The sequence below is a fragment of the Oenanthe melanoleuca genome, chromosome 18 (assembly GCF_029582105.1).
Source record: "Oenanthe melanoleuca isolate GR-GAL-2019-014 chromosome 18, OMel1.0, whole genome shotgun sequence".
NCBI lineage: Eukaryota > Metazoa > Chordata > Aves > Passeriformes > Muscicapidae > Oenanthe > Oenanthe melanoleuca.
The window spans coordinates 8,718,706-8,737,684 of record NC_079351.1 but is presented as its reverse complement, the minus strand read 5'-3'; the positions used below and the strand labels follow the sequence as shown (position 1 = coordinate 8,737,684).

The 18,979-nt window shown below is 39.7% G+C and overlaps 1 protein-coding gene across 4 annotated transcripts in view; it reads left to right on the top strand.

The window, feature by feature from the left end:
* Positions 1 to 18,979, top strand: part of B3GNTL1 (UDP-GlcNAc:betaGal beta-1,3-N-acetylglucosaminyltransferase like 1) — a 105,819-nt gene that overhangs the window by 65,149 nt on the left and 21,691 nt on the right. For all 4 annotated transcript variants that reach the window (XM_056506018.1, XM_056506017.1, XM_056506019.1 and 1 more), the window contains exons 7-8: positions 6,703 to 6,798; positions 15,215 to 15,339. In XM_056506018.1, coding sequence (XP_056361993.1) covers positions 6,703 to 6,798; positions 15,215 to 15,339 — 221 coding nt within the window. The remainder of the gene's footprint in view (positions 1 to 6,702; positions 6,799 to 15,214; positions 15,340 to 18,979) is intronic.

Below are 18,979 nucleotides of genomic sequence, written 5' to 3'. Positions count from 1 at the left end.
TTGATGCTTGTTTATAAGGTGCTTGTATTTCTTTTCATTTAACTGCAGGTCATGTGTCCCCCACTTCCAAATTGCATAAAACTTTTATAGCACAAGCTTTTATTTGAAAAAGAGAATCAGTGAGCATTAGTGTGAAGGATGTGTTACACTCTCAGATAATCCTAAACACTCAGAAGTATTTCATGTTTCTCTCTCCAAATACCTGCATTTTGAAATTTGCTGAAGCTGAGATTTGCCAGGAGGTTTACTCACATTTCAGCTGAACATGAATTCTGGGAGCTGGTATGTAGAAAAGTTTCATGTGTTGCATTTTATGGGCATTTGTTTTCCTCTTTTCTAGCACATTTTAGGGAAGTTTGTTAATTGTGGGCATTGTGCACTTTGAGCAGAATAGTTTTAATTTTTAACTACACACCGTGTAGGGAGATACTTCTGTTGTCTATATTGTCATCTGATAAATGCTATCTAATAAGTCACAAATATGAAAGACCAATTCAATTTGCAGCTTGTGAAAATTCTAAATGGCACATCCACAAGTCAAATGGAAAGGTAAATTTTTTGTCTTATATTACATCAGCATTGGAGGTGTTGTTTCTTAGCAGATTTCTTGTTTGTTCTAATCACAATTTAGGACCTGCCAATATGACTTTAAGCAGATTGTTTTCTTTCTTTTGTAATAAAACCTCAGCACAAACAGCAAGCCAGGAAGACAACTTCTTGGTGCAGAATGCTTTATTTTACTGGATGGAGTCATTCTTCCATTGTAATACTCCACTCCTTAAATACTGGAAAATCTCCAAGAATTAGAGAAACCTTTTGCAAAAACCACTTTTAGTAGCCTACAGACCCCCAAAAAAGCTGTAAGACATGCTAAAATCATCCAGGCTGTTTCCTTTGCATGCAGCTATTGTTTTGGCTTCAGCAGTAGGTTAATTCATTGTCATTAGCAGGGAAAAGCTCTAAAAATGTCTAAAAGAATGGTGCTTGCTCTTGGGCATTCGGCTACAAACCAGAGATATTCAGCAGTATGGTTGCCCTCAATTATCCCACACAATGGGGCTGGCAGGAGCTGGCTCACAAAAAAGCAAAGCCACAGCCAACTCAATCCATAGGAATTGGACTAGAAACCCAAAGTTAATATATTTACTTGTAGCAAGTTTATAAACAGGTTTGCTTTCAGCAGCAAATTTTAAGAAAATCTGAGTAGCCTGCTATATGCAGTCTTTACCCAGCATTTAATTTTTTTGTGAGTCTCTCCTGTAGCCAGAGATGTCAGGAGGAGGTGATGTCCTGCTGATGCACACCCTGGTTTTCATTCCAGGTGGTGGTTTCACTGTAGAGACTTGGTATGAACATTTTATTTAATGTAGGGAATGCTACTTGTCAAAATTTGATGTTTTGATATAAAGATTGCATAGCTGTAAAGAGGACTGTTGTATTTTTCTGAAGGTGAATGGACTAGTGAAGAGCACTAGAAGTGCAGTAAACTGTGAGGAACCAGGGAGGTTGTTACTGCAGTTCAGCCAAGTTCAGCTTTTCTCCCCAGCTTTCCTCCTGTTACTGTGCCCTTTGCAGAAAGAGAAAGCATCATCTCACAGCTCCTCTCACTGACTCTGTTCTGTGTCCTGCAAACTGTGAGACATTCCAGCCTTCATTCAGGCTTCAAATCCAGAGGAAATCACAGGAAGCTGTAAGTCATAAATTTTCCAGGAGCAGCAATACGTTCTCAGAGGTGCTGAATGCTCTCTGCTTTCACTGGCATTAGCAGTTCTCAGGACTTTCTTACTCTTTTTGATTAGTTTTGTTGCTTAGTAGTGTTTGGGATTGGGAAGGCTAAATACCACTGTTTTCAGCCAGGCCTGCACCAGAATTACTGTGTGTTCCCCTGCTTTTCTGCACAGGAAGGCAAGCTGTGGTTTCTTTCAATAATCTGCTCTTTGCTGTGCTGGATTCCAGCTTCTTTAGAGAAGGATTTTCAGCTGCTCTCAGAGCTTGCAGTGATGAGGTGACACAGGCAGTTATTGTACAGGCCTAGGACAGGCTGCAGCAGCTCAGTACAGTGTAAACTAACTGCATGGAGTCCATCCCACGCTACCTGTTTAGGTTCCTGAAAGCTTGATAAAGCTCGTTGTAGTTATTTTCTTTTGAAAAATCTTTGCCCAGTACTTTTTTGAAGTAGGAAGAGTCTTTTTTTCTCTTCCCTACCATCTGCACCTCTTCTCTCACACTAACACACACAGACCTGGTTCTGGATGTAGACCTGGGACACTTCAGTAACAAGGTCCTGGTGCATTCATGGTGAATTAATGCCCAGGTATCCTAACACATTATTGCTTCAAGTGAGGAATGATGTCCTTCAGTCTATGGTCTGCCTACAGCATACAGAATTATATGGCCTTTCCCATGGGTTTTGTTTTCTTTTTCTCTTTCTAACATGTCAATGCATGCCCCTGGATATTGGAAAGCTTAATTTATCTCAGCAGAGGAGATTGTCTAACCCTTAATTTGTGTGGATATAATTTTGAACCATGCTGTAGCATAAGTAGAATTAAATGTGTGGTGCATTTTGGGGAATTAGCTTGTTGCTTTAGAAAGCAGTCTGGGGCTGTGATTAACTCTGCTGCTTTTGGGAGCTGCCTGGTTTCCCCTGTGTGTCCTGCATGGCACAATGATATCTGATGTGATAAGGTTGTTTCAGCATCTGCATATCTGCTGTTGCCACACTGCAGTTAGACTTTGATTTGCTGCCTCAGGAAATAGAACTTTCCTTGACCAGTTACTGTAAACACACAAATGCCTTTCCCTGTATTGGATCTGAATTTTTACACTGAATGCTGACATGATCTGCAGTGAGCATCAGTGGGAACCAGAGTTCCATGTGCTGTTGACAGCTTTGAAACACAACAATGAAAGTCACTTTATCAACTCTTTGTATTCTTTAGATTTATTTTCAGAGAATCTGTGTAACAGTTGGATGTAATTTGATAGCCAAACAGTGAACAAGAATAAACCAGTTTCAATTACTTGCTACTTGATCTTTGGAATAAACCCAGATAGTTATACAAGTTCTAAATAATTTAGTATATGTGATGCTGAAATAGGAATTTGTGCCCATCATCTGGAGATGGATTCCAGTTAGGTTATGGCAACACTGTTTTTCAGGAATTCTAAACCTGAACAGATTTATACCTTCATCTTCTGACTTTTAACATAAATATTCATATATTTAGTTATTTTTTACAGCATACAGTGTACTGTAATTAACAGCAAGTATTATTAATAGGCATTAATCTTTCTAGGCTGGAATAGGCTGGAATCTTTCAATCCAGCTGTGTGTGAAAGGTTCACAGGTCCAACCTGCTCTCAGAATACTGAATTAATTCCTCAAGGAGGTATGGAAACCCACTGGTGTTCCAAGGTGACACAAGACAGTGGGAGAATATTTCCAAGAAAACTAAGTATAGTTCATGGCACCATCACTCAAATTCTGCTTTTGATTGATTTTCAAGTTAAGATTAGCATGTCCTCTTTGTTTCTCTTGTTCCAGTCGATGCAATCTAAAAGATTTATGGATAAAATTGAGAGTGTCAGACTCACAAAGTGAGAAGTTGTAGTTTTCATCACAGAATAAGGCAATTTGACCATTTTTTAACACCTTGGCAAGAGTTTATGACAACAATAGACAAAAAAGAAATACAGAGGAAACTTTCCCATCAGACTAAACCAAGGTGAAATATAGAATTTCCAAAGTGCAGAGGGTTGAGGTTATTTTTTTTTTCTCTTGAAGATAAAATTTCAAAAGCTCTGGAAGGTGGTTTTCAGAAGTTTGGCAGATGCCTCAGTGTTTCAGAACAGGAGTTAGTGTTATTCCTGGCCAGTTCTCCTCCCATCAGAGTGGGTATTCAGAGGATGCAGTTTTATGTTACAGCTGGACTCATTAACTGTGGGCAGTGACCAAAAAGGGAGGGCTTGTTTTCCTCTCCAGAGCTTTTCCTTCCCTCTCCAGTGTGTCAGCAGTATTGCTACTCTGACCCCACAGTGAACTGATTCAGAGAACTAAGGCTGTAGAAAACCAACACTAAAAACAAGGAAAATAATGGCTTTTTACTGATGTAGTGCTCTGATCCATCCTGGGGTCAGGTGAGTGCCAGTGCTGTGCCTGGGGTGTGTAGCCAGAGGCAGGATGAGTGGGAGAGCTCTTCAATTCATGTACATGTGGTGTAAATGTAGATTTCTAGCAGTTTTATCAGGTTAAAGATTATTTCTGGATTGTCTCTACTGCTGCTGAAAAGAAGGGGTTTGTTCTCTTTACCTTGTTTTCCTCCTTTGTGGTAGCACTGCTGGTTTATGGTTTGTTGGATCAGGAGATTCAGCTGAAGACTAAACTAACAACAAAGAGAATTTCAGCTTCACAAGAGTTATTCTTATGTAGAAGGGGACAAGGTAATACGAATTTGTCCTTTGTGACAGCAGCACAAATAAATTTCCTAAAGTTAATTTTGATGTTGCATTGTAAGTATTCATGTAGAAAAAGTTTATTTGCCAATTCATTGGCTCTCAGCTCTGTGCTGGTTTAAAGACTTCTTGAAGGATAAGATCCTGAGATCATGTGTGGCATCATCAGTCTCTGTTTTGCCCATGTGATCCTGCTGTGGTGTCTCTCCTGAGATGGACAGTGAGCCATGGAACAGTGCTGGATTTAGGAGAGACATCAGTGTATGCAGTGTGATGGTCTGCTGTAAAATCACCATCTCAGCATCTGTGCTAACATAAGAGGCTTGTGGATGCTTTCTCTCAAATTTTTGAGATCTGTTCTGTCTGGTTTCACTGGAGTATCTCTGTCAGTGGAGCACACATTATCTCAGATGTGTGGGATGGATGTTCTTGGCACGTGAGCACAGCTGTTTGCATGGAGCTCCATCTCTAAGGTGAAGTGCATTTCTGTTCTCTGAGGAAATGGCATTCTGGCCTCTGCAGACACATTTCACAAGTCCAATGGGCTCGAGACTTTCTTTTGAAGTTTTTGTTTCCTTCAGAAATGAGATTCAATGCAATGCCCTCTGGCCTGGCTTTTCTCCCTGCTGCTGTTTTCTTTTGGGATTGCTGTTTGGTCATTGTTTGGTTCAGGCCATACTCAATTGCCCTTGTAATTAATGTGGAGCTAATAACCATGTACTGAGTAATCACTGGCTGCTCTGCTTTTCTGGGATGGTTTTGACTCTTTCAGATCCCACTGACTCTTGGGAGGAGATTTTTGCATTTAACACCTCTGAATTAGATTATTTCTGCTCTGGGCAACCTGCTGATGTGTTAAGACACATTAGGTGATAGGATTGTTCTGACTAAGTGTGAGTGCCTAGAATTGAGGTGTCTGGATGAAAATGAGTGACCCTAGGATCCCTTTAGGGACAGTGAAGTTCTGTCATTGTGCTCCTGGAGCTGGCATGCTGAGTACTTCACCCTGAGGTGGATGCCTGTGTGGGGGCAGATGCCCATGAGAAAAGTGGGAGTAGGTCATCTGTCAAATGTTGATTAGATTTCTAATTTAATTAATTTGGACAATTGATTTAAGTGTCTTTATTTGGTTTTAAATCCATGTTTATCTGTGGAAATGGAAGTTACTAGACAAGAGTTTGTGGGGCTCCCTCAGGCTGATATTAAGAGGAGCACCTGTAAATTGAGATGCATGTGACAAATGTACACTCATGCTCTGAGTTTAGGAACTTCAGGTGTACAGGAATATTAATATTCCCATAACATGCTCTGAAATTGCCAGCTCACAGCATCAGCATTGTCATTTGGCTGACTGGAGTTGTGAAGTTGCTTTCTTCTGCCTTCCTGACCCAGGGTGTGCTCTGTAGTTCCTGTGTTGCTGCTCCTGCCTTCACTTTGCACGTAGTGTTTGACAAGTTCAGTCTCCTCTTTGCCTGGATACTTCATCTTGTGCTAAAAGAAAAAAACACATTCTGGCTTATTTCACAGTTGTATTTACAAGTTTGTTTAAAGCTTCAAAGGCCCATTTGTATAGGTCTTGGCTGTCACAAATGAAGAGATTAACTTAATAGTTGCTCCCTTTTCTCTACTTAAAGCTCTTCCTTTCCAACAACTTTTTATCATAGGTACCCCTGGGTAGAAAATCCACAGTACTCAGGTAATGTTTAAAACAAATTGCATTTTACTTGTCCAAGCTTGATTAGGATTTAAGTGTCTTTGGCAGAAATAAAAGATCAGTGGAAGTTCATACTTAATATATGTATAAGGAATATAAAATTGAAAAAAAAAATCAATGTTCAGCAATTGTAGGGTTCAGTTTAAGGACTTGAACTTCCTGTGATTCTTCTCAATTACTTCACTTCCATATCAACATCCCCATTACTAATAAAGTGCCAACTCCAGTATAATACTCTAAATTTGGTAAAGTGTTTATAGTACTCTGCTCATGTTGCAGCTTAGGAGAGAAAAGAAGGTGATGGAATATGGAGCAGGAACCAGACTGAGCATTTGGGCTGTGGCAGCTGTGAGGTTCTGGTACTGCCTCCAACACTAAGCACTGCTACATTTCCTGCACTTGCTCTTCTCAGTGTTTGAAATTGGTTATGCATAGGAACAAATTCAGGTGAATGTGTAAGGTCTGCTTGTTCCTCAGCAAGCTGTTGGTTTGACATTTTGTTCACTGACTGGATTTTTTTCCCTCTTTCCCAGGTGTTCACCTCCCATGGGCCTACTGTGATCATGCCAACCTGGTTCTGCTCTCGAGAATGGTTTTTTCATGTGGGAAGATTTGATGAGGGTGGAAAGGTGAGTGGTGCAGGTGATCTGTAGTGCAGGAGCCATCCCTTTGTTTAACAGCCTCTGATGGCCCTCCACCTGTTATTAAGGAACAGTAGGGAAGGGGTGTAGATGAAAACAGCTCTAAAAAACCTGGGTCAACCATTTTTAAAAAAAAACAGTCTCCAATGAAGTAAAGTTGTTTGGGAATAACCCTGGTGATGGAAGGACCTACCTGAGATTGACATTGTAACACATCTGTCAGATATGTCAGCACACCTGGAAAAATTAAAGGTTTCAGACATACAAGCTCCTCTTTGGTCCCTGGAATAGATGCTAAAAACAAGTGAGCCCATAGTTTTGCTATGAACTATCTCTGCAAGGTGAGGTAGGCTGCTGAAAGAGGTTGGGAGGGAAGAAAGGTGCAGAATGGCAGAGAGCTAAAAGTACACTCACCTATGGGGGAGGGTTTATATCCCTGAGAGGAAAAAAGAAGGACCATAAAACTACTACCACTGAAACTCATTTATCTGCCTGCCTCATGTGCTTGTCAATCTTCTTGTGCTTGTCCTTGGGAGATTTTAAGGAGCTTCTCCTCAAGAATCAGGGCTGAGAGGTTACAAATTACATACCTGAGGTCTCAGAAGTGTTCCTTCCCTGACAGCTGGGTGTTCTTTTCCTTTATGAATTTCCTGTATGAGCTCACTTTGATTGCTTTGAGCTCATCAGCATGTTTATGGAATAGAATCCATGGGTGTCTGTTAGCAGCATTTATTGTGGTAGTTGAAACATGTTGACAAATAGATCTAATTTAAACACATTTGGATCCATTTTGTGTGGTTTGGTTCTGAGAGGTTTTGCTTCCAGTGGTTTTGGTGAGATTTTAGGGCTAAAATGAGTGGTTCTAATTTTTTTCTTTTTTTGAAAGCTTTTGTTTATTAGCACTCTAAAAAAATCTGCTAAGGCTATTTCCTATTTTATTATTTAAACTACAGCATATGATAATGATGATTATTATTTTTATAGCTTTTAAATGAAGCCCTTCAGTGCCATGCTGTGTGTATATATATACATGTGTATGTATGTTTGAGGATATACAAATATTATTCTTTAGGCTGCCAAAAAATTATAATTATAAGGAGACAGCAGACAGAGAACTGAATTGTTTATAGCAGTGAAAGGATTTGCCCTTAATTACATGGTGGGTGAGTGGAAGAGTTGGGAATGATGCCTGGCTCCCAATACAATCTACATTTGCTGACCCATGCTCTTTATTTCTTTTTTATTATCATTTCTTACCATTGTATTTTCACTCTCTGAAGGATGTTTGACTTCTTGGGTGTTGTAAGTAAGCTCCAGAAAGAAAGAAAGCAAGTTAAAGCAGCAGCAACAATAGAACAGCAAGCCTAATGATAAAGTTCAAGAGGTTAGGTTAAAAAGACTATTGTTCTGTGCTTTTTGCTTTTCATTTTGTTTTTTTTCTCCTTGTTTTGTTTTTATGAGCTGGGTTTTTTCTGTTTTGCTCTCTCTGTGTAATTGTGTAGGAACTATGCCACTGATTATTCAGCTGTAGTACACTGACAACCTTAATCCTGATGATTTTTCAGCCACAATGCATGATATGTCTTCCTAGTTTTAAGAATTACCAGTGATAAGCTGAACATATTGTTTGTCCCTATTGTGAAATGTTCAGCATGTCCAAGCCCAGAGTGTGGCTGATGCAGAGGACCTTCAGAAAAACACCCTCTGAACAGGACAGATCTGAGCAAAGCAATGGACACAAGCAGTGAAGTCAAACCTTTGTCTTCTCTGGGTTTAGAGGACACAAAATCAAGTTCTTAAATCTTGAGCATTTAGTGTTACAAAGTATTTAGCATTCCTCTAACTCTTTCATTTTCATTTGAAAAGAATCCCTTTAAGGCAAAGAAAGTTTTTCCCTGTGTATCAGCAGAGCTGAGAATGCTCTGAAGGGTCTCACCCTGTGTGGATCTCTGACCTGAGCCAGGGTCTGTGTTAATCTGATCACTTCCATCTCCATTTTTGAGTTACTGTTTATTAATGAGACTTGCCAGTGTCATACTGCTGGAAGTAAACACAGCAACAGGCCAACAAATCTCCATGTTTTGGCCTTCTCTGTTTCTGAACTGTTTCTTGCCAAAAAGCTGCATTTCTCATCTGAAATTAAATCCAAACACCTGTTCTTCATATTTCAGTGCTTAGGAAAAAATGGAGGGTAATTCTTCCATGGGAGAAATTGTGATTTGATGTTTATGGTAACAGAGTGGGACTGATAAAATACAAATAGATGTGCTATGGTGTAATCCATTTTTTTTTCATTCCAGGTAGACATGTATGAGCCATTCAGGCTTTAGATGAAACGGGTTTTTTCTTTTTTTTTTTTTTTAAATGAAGTTCTTTGTGATCAAGATCTGCAGTTGTTGGAAGTGAATTCCTTTTAGGTCCAAACAAAATAGTATCTTCATAAATGGTCTCTAAGAACTTGACAAGTTTGTTTTATATATTAATTAACTAAAATAGTAGAGGTTTTATTTATGCAATCTCTGATAAATGATAATTAAAGCAGGAGTACTGAAGAGATATTAGCAAGCTCTGATGGTGTTCTGAGACTGAGATAATACAAAGGAGTGGTCACAAACCTATAAAGTAACTCAAATAGTATCTCCTGCAGGAAGAAGAGTCACACAATGAACCATATTTTTGACTTACTTTTTTTTAGGAACTGAAAAAAAAAAAAATCTTTTAAGCAATTTTGGACAAAGAGTGCAGCAGTTCCTTATTGGAAGAAGTAGCAGCACTTCACTAAACCCTTCAGAACTCCCATTTGTCACTTAGTGTGTGACATTACCATGGGTAGCTTTGCTGCTGGAGTTTTTGGTGTCCCCTAATAAGTAGCACCATTGTTAAAAAGTAATAACCATGTCCAAAAGCATCACAAAAAATTGTGTTGAGGAAAAAATGACCGTGTTGTGGTCTAATGTGAAAAGCAGATTTTGAAGCTGGATCATCTGTTAGAGTGGGGAACTCCCCAGTTGTGTGCACTGGGAGATGAGGTGTCTGTTATTAGTGAAGCAAAGTTATTTTTTCATGTGTCTGACAGAAATGCTGAGTACAAGGAGAGCTGAATAAATGAGCATTGCTGCCCTGCAGGCCCCACTCCATGCAAGGGTGGAAAATTGCAGTCTTGGCTCTCTCCAGGCAGAATTACTTCGACATCACAACTGTTACTTGCCAAACTTGTCTTTCTCTAGAATTTTACCACAACTTGGTTCCAAATTTCCTGTCACCCCTGTGTTTATCCTTCCTTTCTAAGTGTATGAAAACTGAAAATAGAGTGACAGCCTTAGAGTTCTGAGCTAATCTCAAAGTGTAAACAGGGGGAAATTATTCTTAATGAGCCCCAGATGGAATCGTGCATTGTAAACCACCAGCCTTTCTGAATACAAACTGTGCCTCTGAACAGAGTGTCTGGGGCTCAGTTTCATTCTATTTTTGTGATAAAAGGTCACAAAAAACACGAACTGAGGAGGTGTCAAAATATCCTTTTGAGCACAGGAGACTGCAGGCCATGGTGTAAAGCTCTGAGGTAAATGTGGCTGTTAGGCACTCACTGATGCAATTTTCCAAGTTTTTCTGCCAGAGCACATAAATGTCATTCTCTTCAGAAAGGCAAGTGGTTAAAATTATGCCTGAGAGGTAAAAGGCTAAGTAGGAATTTGGTTTTTTGGAACGTGAATTAAAATACTGTCAGTCTGTCAAATTTCCTATCAGATGCTTTGGGGGAAATCAGGTTAAAATACAGGCACTAATGGGGTTTTTTGTTTGTTTTTGGCTTGATATAGTTAAGGCTGAACAGAGGTCAGTATTTGATCTAAAAATCAGAGAGAAAGTGGTGGAGTCAGTGATTAATTATACTTTATAAGCTGTTTGAAAATTCACCCCATACCCCATGTCTAATTATATTTTCTCCTGGTCTGTTATTAAATATCATTTACAATTTACCACCTCCCTTCCATTTGACTTCCCCATCATCTTTGTTTAACTGCATTTCTCTGTGCCAAGACATTTAAATGAAAGCAACTTTTTGGAGTTTCCTTTAACCTGTTATTTCCCAAACAATGAAATAAATGCTAGTGAGCTCCAGGTCCTATAATCAAGGCAAAATGATGGAAAGGCATGATTTGGATGGGAGCCAAGAAATGAAGTGACAGATCTGCAGAAAGGGAGACTTAAGAATATCTTGGATAATCCTGTAGAAAAGCTATTAATAGCTATTTAATGCTTTCCATTCACCAATTTTAGGCTCTTCTGAAGAATTAAAGTGATTTTTTCTGTCCAATAGCTACCCCAATGGTGCTGAGTGGTTTACAAAATGTGTACTAAGTTACAGCCCAGTTTTCCTTGATGCCCCTGATCAAGAGGGAGGATCAAGCTTTTCCAAACCTGAAGGCTTTTGTCCCATGTGGATTGATGTACTTCTGTCTTTTTTGTCATTGCTGTTTGTTATAAGTGTGTGTATTTATGAAATAATGGCACATCCCTCATTTTTACCAGTCAACTTCTCTGCACTGGCTAAATCTCCACTGGCTGGGCTCACAGGGATCTGCCACCTCTGCCAGAGTGCCTGTGAGCTGGGAGAGGGCAGGGAGTCAGGTGTGCCTGAGACAAGGCTGAATGGAGGTGGGACAGATTGTGGCAGAATCACTCTCCTCTATTTGGTTTGCAGTAAAAGGCAGATATCTTTTATATTGTGTATATGTTTATACAGCTGTTACTGGTTACAGCATTGCACAGGGCATCTCTTGCTTTAAAACTCCTCCAAAAATTGCTGATTGTCCTCACTGGTGCTCCTCATCATTAGTGATAGTGGAGGTACAAGGGTTGTAGCCAGAATTGCCTTTTGGGAGATGCCTGAACCTCTGAAAAATGCTGGGGTCGCTGCAGTTGGAGCTGCCAGGAGTGAGAGCAGCGAGCAATGAGAGGATCACAGATAATTTAGTTTGGTCCCTGAACAAGGAGTTACTTTAACTCAAGTTGGGGATCTGCCTGGCACCCTATGGTGTATAAAAATCAGTCTCCTCATCCATAGAACTGATGCCTGGAAAGGCTGACCTGGAACAGAGACTAGACAGAGCAAAAGGAATAAAACAGGAATTTATTGAAAGGATCCATCTTGGGCAGTGCAAGAGCCTGGCTGCAGCTACACCCAAATCAAATCCAAAATGGATCCTGGTCATGAGTCTTCACACTTTTGTAAGTTTTGCTTCATCCATTGTGGTCAATTATCCAACCACAGCCCCAGGCTATGAAGTCTCAGCCCCCTGGCTTGCCTCCTTTCCCTTGCCACTGTTTGTGATTTTTGGGTACCAGTTGTCCTTGTCTAGCTGGGAAGGGATTGTTTTGTCACTCCCCTGTGAAGAGAATTTACTAATACCTAACATGAAATTTCAGAGTTACACACTAAGCAGCAGAGATTCTGGAAAAATATAAAAGCTAAAACCCAAGGCATCATTTCCCCCCCTTCACACAAGGAGGGGATCACAACCATCAGCACAGCAGTACCTGCCCAAAATACTGGGTCACCAGAAACCCTTCCCCTGTTCAGTGGGAATGTGATAAAGTGAACTATGATTTTACTTTTGGCAGGTTAGAGCAGAGAAGGGGCAGGCTGTGCTTTTCTCTGGGAGCTGTAATTAGTTTATCCCTTTTTGCAGCAGAGGATGTGGGGTTGGGTTTTGCCTGTAATGTGGAAAATTCTGCATGTAGTCCAGTAACATGTAAACTGTGCAATTTAATTGCATTTATTATTGCTGAAAGCTATTGATGTGGTAGCTTATTGCTGAAATGCTGGGTTAGTAATTGATACTTTTAGCTATGGATATTAATTTTCAAAAAATGCATTAAAATATCCCTTTAGTGGTTAAACAGCTTCTTCTTTCAAAGCTGTGTTGTTTCACAAAGATTCCTGGTGTTTAAAATGCCATCTGGATCCAATAATAGATCTCAACTGGGAAGGAACTCTTGTATTGCAGCAAACTTACACGCTCAAGAGCCGTAGGAAGTCCCATCCCTGCAGGATCCATAACACAGTCAACATCTTTCCTCTGAAAAATGCGTGGCAGGGCTGCTCCTTTGTAATGTGAGAGGCCACTGCTGAGCAGTACAAGGCACCTGCTCCTTCCTGGGCTGAGTGCACTCTATTCCAGAGAATTTCTGCCAGTTAAAGGAAAGCAAAAGAGCCCTTGGAACCAAAGAGCGTTTTACTTTTACTCCTGCAGTAACTCTCTGAAATATGCATGTTAAGGGTTGTCTTGAATAATGTAAATGCTTATCCAAAAGAGAAGGAATTGCTGAGATGTATGGGACATAATAATAGATCTGAATCAAAATCTGACTCCTGCAGCAAGCTGGTATCTGCTGCACTTGTGCCCTGAGACATGGTCTAGTGTGTGACCAGAAAAGAGAAAAAGGTTTAAACTGTTCTGCTGGCTCAGTATTTCCCTTAAAGTCTAAATAAGGAAAATACAGAAAGGGCTACAAGATAAATGACAAGAAATGGATTTTGTGTTTTTCTTGTATTCTTGGTGACTGTGGTTGCTGGCTGCCTCTCCAGCTTCTCCCAGATTTCTTTTGTGGCTTTAAAGTAGGTTCACATAAAGTTTAAATTGTATGAGGTTGTCTAAAAGTTTTCTTCTGCATTGCAGCTCTTAAACCAGAAGTTAGAACAATGGCTAAGACAACCAATAGCTGCAGATGAGCAGCCAGAGCAGAATCCATTTCATTCAGAATGTGGGAGTGTGGCCCAAATCAGTGTCACACGTGAGTCAGTGAGGGCTGGAGCTGCAGAGTCCAGAGCTTGATTGGATTCTGATTTCTCCCAGGATACACACGTTCACCTGAGTGTTTTGGAGTTGTTTTTCCAGGCTTCAGAGATTTTTTGGTCTCATTCCTCTTCCACTCCCACACCCCTCTGGCTACTCAGCCTGGTGGGTATGAGAAATAGTCACTGAACTCCTCTCATAACTAGAGTCCAGCACTTTAATTAGAGAATCTCATTTTCTTAATTATGAAAAAAACCTCAGAAGCTGTAGTAATAGGGGGAAATTTCAATTTTTTTTTTTTTCACTTGTACTCTTATTATTTTTCTGTGTTGAAATAGAATGGTTAAAATTGAGGTTGAGGTTTATGACCTGGTTATTCACGTGTGTGATATTGTCTACAGAAAGAAATGTATTTCAATCTCTTAACCTTCTTTTCCTTCTCAATTTTGTCATGTTACCTTTCAGCTTTTTATTGTTGCTACACTTAAGTATTTTCTTGGATCCACATGGTTTTATAAAAGGGAGCTCTTTAGTCTGGTAATAATCGTGAACTTTTAAACACTGTATGACAGGGAAGAAATATCTGTATTTAAACATGAAAAAATGAAATGTTCTAGTATTTCAAGAAGTTGTAGCTTTGAAAAATATAAATAAATGCTACCCTTTTTTTGCCTTCTGTGTAGGACTTTAAAGATGGGTTTATGCTTTTATATGCCACAAAATGAAATGGAGTGCTCTGAGCCATGTAATTGTCCTTCTTACACTGCCTCACTTGCATGAAGATTCTCTGATTTTCACAATAATTATTGTGAAATCCACTATTTTTCCTAGACCCTGCTAGATCCACAATTGCAGGAGCAATTTTCAGTTTTCAGCAGCAGTGGGTGCAATCCCATAGGGTGAATGTACCATGGAAGTTCAAGAAAAAAAAAGTTATTTTCAGATGTTGCCTCGTTCTGAGGTTGCCTTTATTACAGTTTTTATTGAAGTCTGTCATTATGGGGCTTGAGTCACCTTCCCTAAGTAGAGACCAGTATTTGTATGACAGCCAGAGAAAGAAGGAGAATTGCAGTAAAGTGAGAAAAAATCCCTTCTCAAGTCACTGATCCTTTTCAGTATAAACTGTTTGGTTACATGGAATTTTAGGCTGCACAAACTGTTTAGCAGCTGGGTTTCTTTTTCTTTTGGGTTCACCTTCACCAAGCTTGAGATCCCTGCCAAAATGAGATGATATTGATTTTGCCATTTCTGTCCTTGCAGTCAGCTGCTCTTCATTTATAAACAGCACTGCTCATTCAGCAGATTAGCTGCATTTATTTCATGACCCTTTAGAGAAGTTCATTGGGGCATAATAGAATCAGAGATGGGCTTGGGCTGGAAGGGAACTTAGAGATCTTCTTGTTTCACTTCCAGGACACCTTCTACTAAACAAGGTTGTTCCGAGCCCCATCCAGTGTGGCCTGGGACATATCCAGGGATGGGGAGGTCACACCCTCCCTGGGCAGCAGCAAAGTTGTATTTATGATAACAATACATTCATTTTTCAGAAAAATAAAGCATCTTCAGATGTAATTGAATACTGAAATAATATCTGTTTTCTGTTGCAGGGTGTCCCAGAGGATTTGCTGTTTTTTTATGAGCATCTCCAGAAGGGTGGTGGAGTGTTCAGGGTGGACCATTGCCTCCTGCTGTACCGGTACCATCCCCAGGCTGCCACCCACTCTGTCCTGGAGTAAGCTGTGCTTTCTAGGAGAATGTAAACATTTATCTTGAGCCATAGGCAGTAAAGATGCTGAAATTACATTGGGGTGTTAAATTTGGATTTTTAATATGTAATATTCAAAGGTTCCATTCTTATGGTTTTTGCCATATAAACCATAATGTAAAAAATATTTTTTAAATCTTATGGATTCATTTCAAAATTAACTGCTTCAATATTTAAGAAGTAAACAGAAGCTTGTAATACCAACAAAAATGGTCTTTTGAAAAAAAATAAAAAACAAACCCAGACCAAAACCAAACCTTTAATCTGATAATGTGCTGCCTTTACATATATTATTTTCTTATTTTAAAGGGTCTAAACCACCTAAATCAGATAATGAGGTTTGAAAAATCCCTGAGGATGTTTAGGAGTAATTATCTCAGGTGCTTCCTTGTAAGCTGCCTTTGTTGCCTGCTGCCTTCCTGGGCTGCTCAGTCCCTAAAGGAGGTGTTGAATTGCTGATTCCTCTACATGCTGCAAGCTGAGCCAAAGCTGTTCCTCTCTTATGCACTGACATTAATAAAAAATTACATGAGTTGTACTGTCCTTTAGGACCCCCATGTCAGAATCACAGTGGTAATTAAGTGAACTGTTTTCTTACTGATTAATGATATAAGTACACCTTTCAGTCAGTCCTGTTTTTATGGCTTTGTAGAACTGACCAGTAAAACTGAACATTCCTGTGCATGTTTTTGTTGTCCATCCCTATTGTTGTATTGCTGTACATAGTGTAAAACAAATAGGTCCCATAAACAGCACACTCATGGTTAATGTCACTGCAGATCTTTATAAATACATACAAATGTGCATATCTATATAAAATCATTTAACTGTGAAAAGGTCATTCAGGCAAATAGTACATATGATTTTGATTTTGCAAACAAGCATGTGATAAATTATTTTCCTTTTCATTTTGTTGAAATGTAAGGATTTTTTTCTTTTCCCTCTTTTACTGTGTGATCCTTTTGGCAGTTAGTGACCAACTTTTCAGCCACGCTTTATGGGATGCTAAGAACTCTTGGAAGCCTTTTGCTTCTATCTGTGGGAAAGCATCTGATTCTTGGAAATTAATTTGTTTTGAATTTACTGCAAGCTGTTGCTTATTCAGATCTCCAAGGTTGTGTGGCACAAGCACCCTGGCTGACAGCATCCTGGGGGAATGTGGAAATGCTGTGAGCTGTTTCAGATGTGCAGGGTGCGTGTCCAAATTGGCGCCTTTCTTCTCTCGTTCTAAGAAATCAGGCGAGCTGCTCTTCCCCTTGGCTTCCTGCTGGTACTGCTGGGGATGGGATTTGGTGTGCCCTCCCAAACATGAGCTTGTGCAACAACTCCTTGTCCTGGCTCATTCCTTGTTTGTTGCCTAAGTTGTGAAGGGTTGCCCAGTGTTTGTGTCTGGAGTCCAAGGTGTGCGCTGAGCAAAAGGAGATTAATGGACTCATCCCAAAGGTTTCAGTTAATAATTTAAATTGGTTCTTGCCTAATTTGCCTCTTGGTCATTCCACTTTATTAATGCATGTTCTGGCTTTTCTAGAAGCCTTTTACTTTATGTGATGTGTTTTGTTGGGCAGTTTTATGGGGTGTTTTGCTTTTTGCTATTGGCCAGGTCATCTTTTAATTTTGAGTTAGCCTAGACCTGGATTTGGAAGTAGTAACTCATCAGCCAAATTAATATTTTGTCTGAGATCAAAATAATGTTTTTTGAAAAGTTTATTTTTTTAAAACACTATATTCCTAGTTTCAGTTTTAAAAACCATAACAGGACAATTTTATACAAAGGTGCATCATTCATTCTTTTCAGCAAAGGCAACAATCACTCGTAGCCTGTGATGGTTTCAGTTTATGTGGGTGTCTTTCAGAACCCTCCAGGGGGAAAGAAGCCTCACTGCACTTTCAGACTTCCTAAAATATATGTAAAACTGCTTGGCAAGTGACATTTGGTTCTTTTTTTTTCTAGTTAGTAGTTTTCTAGTATAATTGTAAACACTCATGTGCTTTAGGTCATTTCCTATGATTAGTATCCTTCTGGAACAAATATCTGGAGTTCAGAATATCTGTGAAGCAGGAAACTAAATCTTATTTGTATTCTCCCTTACCCTGGAGGCATCAGTCTGCATTATTAAATGTTTTGGGTGCGTGACAGAATCTGCATGAAGTTCAGTGTCTGCATTTAGATTTCAAAAGTGCATGCAGAAATATGAATGTTCTCATTGTCATTTCATCCAAAGTCAGTGATGGATACCTGCTGGATTTTGAGAAACTTCTCTTCAGCTAGGAGTTCACAACACAAAATCCCACATATCATATCTCTTGGATCTAAATAACTTTATTTGGTGTTGTACCCTAGGGCAGTGTGTACTCAGTGCTGCATGGCCACATTAAATCGATGTGAGACCAAATCAGAGCTGCCTTTAGAGTGAGGAATACTGGAGTAAGAAAGTCTAATGTATAATAAAAAACATTTTAAAATTCATAGATTTGTATCTTGCCAAAGGGGAGAGAAAGGAGCTGTATATACAACAATACCTCACTGCGAGATGAAAGTGAGCTTGGAGTGAGGTGAGCAATAAAACATTGCACTTGTCTTTAGGTAGTGCTGCTCATGAAGACAGGTGGTTGGGGCATGCAGCTAAGCCTTGCAGCAGTTTACAGGTTTTAAGTCAAGACAAATATAATACATGTGGAAAAAAAAGGTTTGTACTTTCTGTCTAAGATCAGGGCAATTCCCTTTTACACAGAAAAGGTGAAGTGCACCTTCAGTAATTCCAGATCCCCAGAATGAGTATGATACTGCTCTGCAGAAATAGGCAGAATTACATAATCTATTGAAAACATCTGGTTTCAGGCACTGGAAGCTTCCAGTGTCATGTGAGCAAAGAAGACCAGGCACTAGTGTGAAACACACACTTGGCTGTTTGAGAGGTGCTCTGAGGCCAGGTCTCGGATCAGTGCTGAGCACAGGAATGCCTCCTTCATTTCCTGCACAAACATACACGGCCAAAAATAGGCAGGACAGAGGAACAGCCTAACATATTCCTGTAGAGCTGAAATTAAGATGAGGTCAACTGCATTTTTATCTTCTACGCTTGCATTTGGCACTTCAATTAAACATGGAAACTAATGACCTCATTAGATTCTTGAAAAGTAAATGCCATTAACATTGATAGTCTCTGTCTCTCTTAATAAGCCTTTCATGAAAAATAGGCCACAATGCAAACCATGCCTCAGCTAATGACCCGTGACCTGAAGATGAACTCAGACATTAATAGAACCTATTAACAGTGTAAATGTAATAACTCAGTGGGACGATATAGTCCAGCAATTAATAAGTTCACATGAAGTTCAACAGAACAACAACAGCAAAAAAAAATCAGTTTATTCACCAGTATGGCCAAGGTTCAAACAGGATTTATTTCTGAATTTCCTGTGGATGGTAAGGGCTGTGGATTCTGCCTGCAGCACTGGCTGTAAGGGATCTGGTTTTCCAGCTCTCACTGTGATTATGAAGTTCTCTGCTCCCCCATCTCTGGTTTATCGATCAGGTGAGGTTCACCTATCACACAGAGCTCTCAGCCTGCCGTCAGTAAAGGGCTCTGGAAGAGGCTGTTCACTT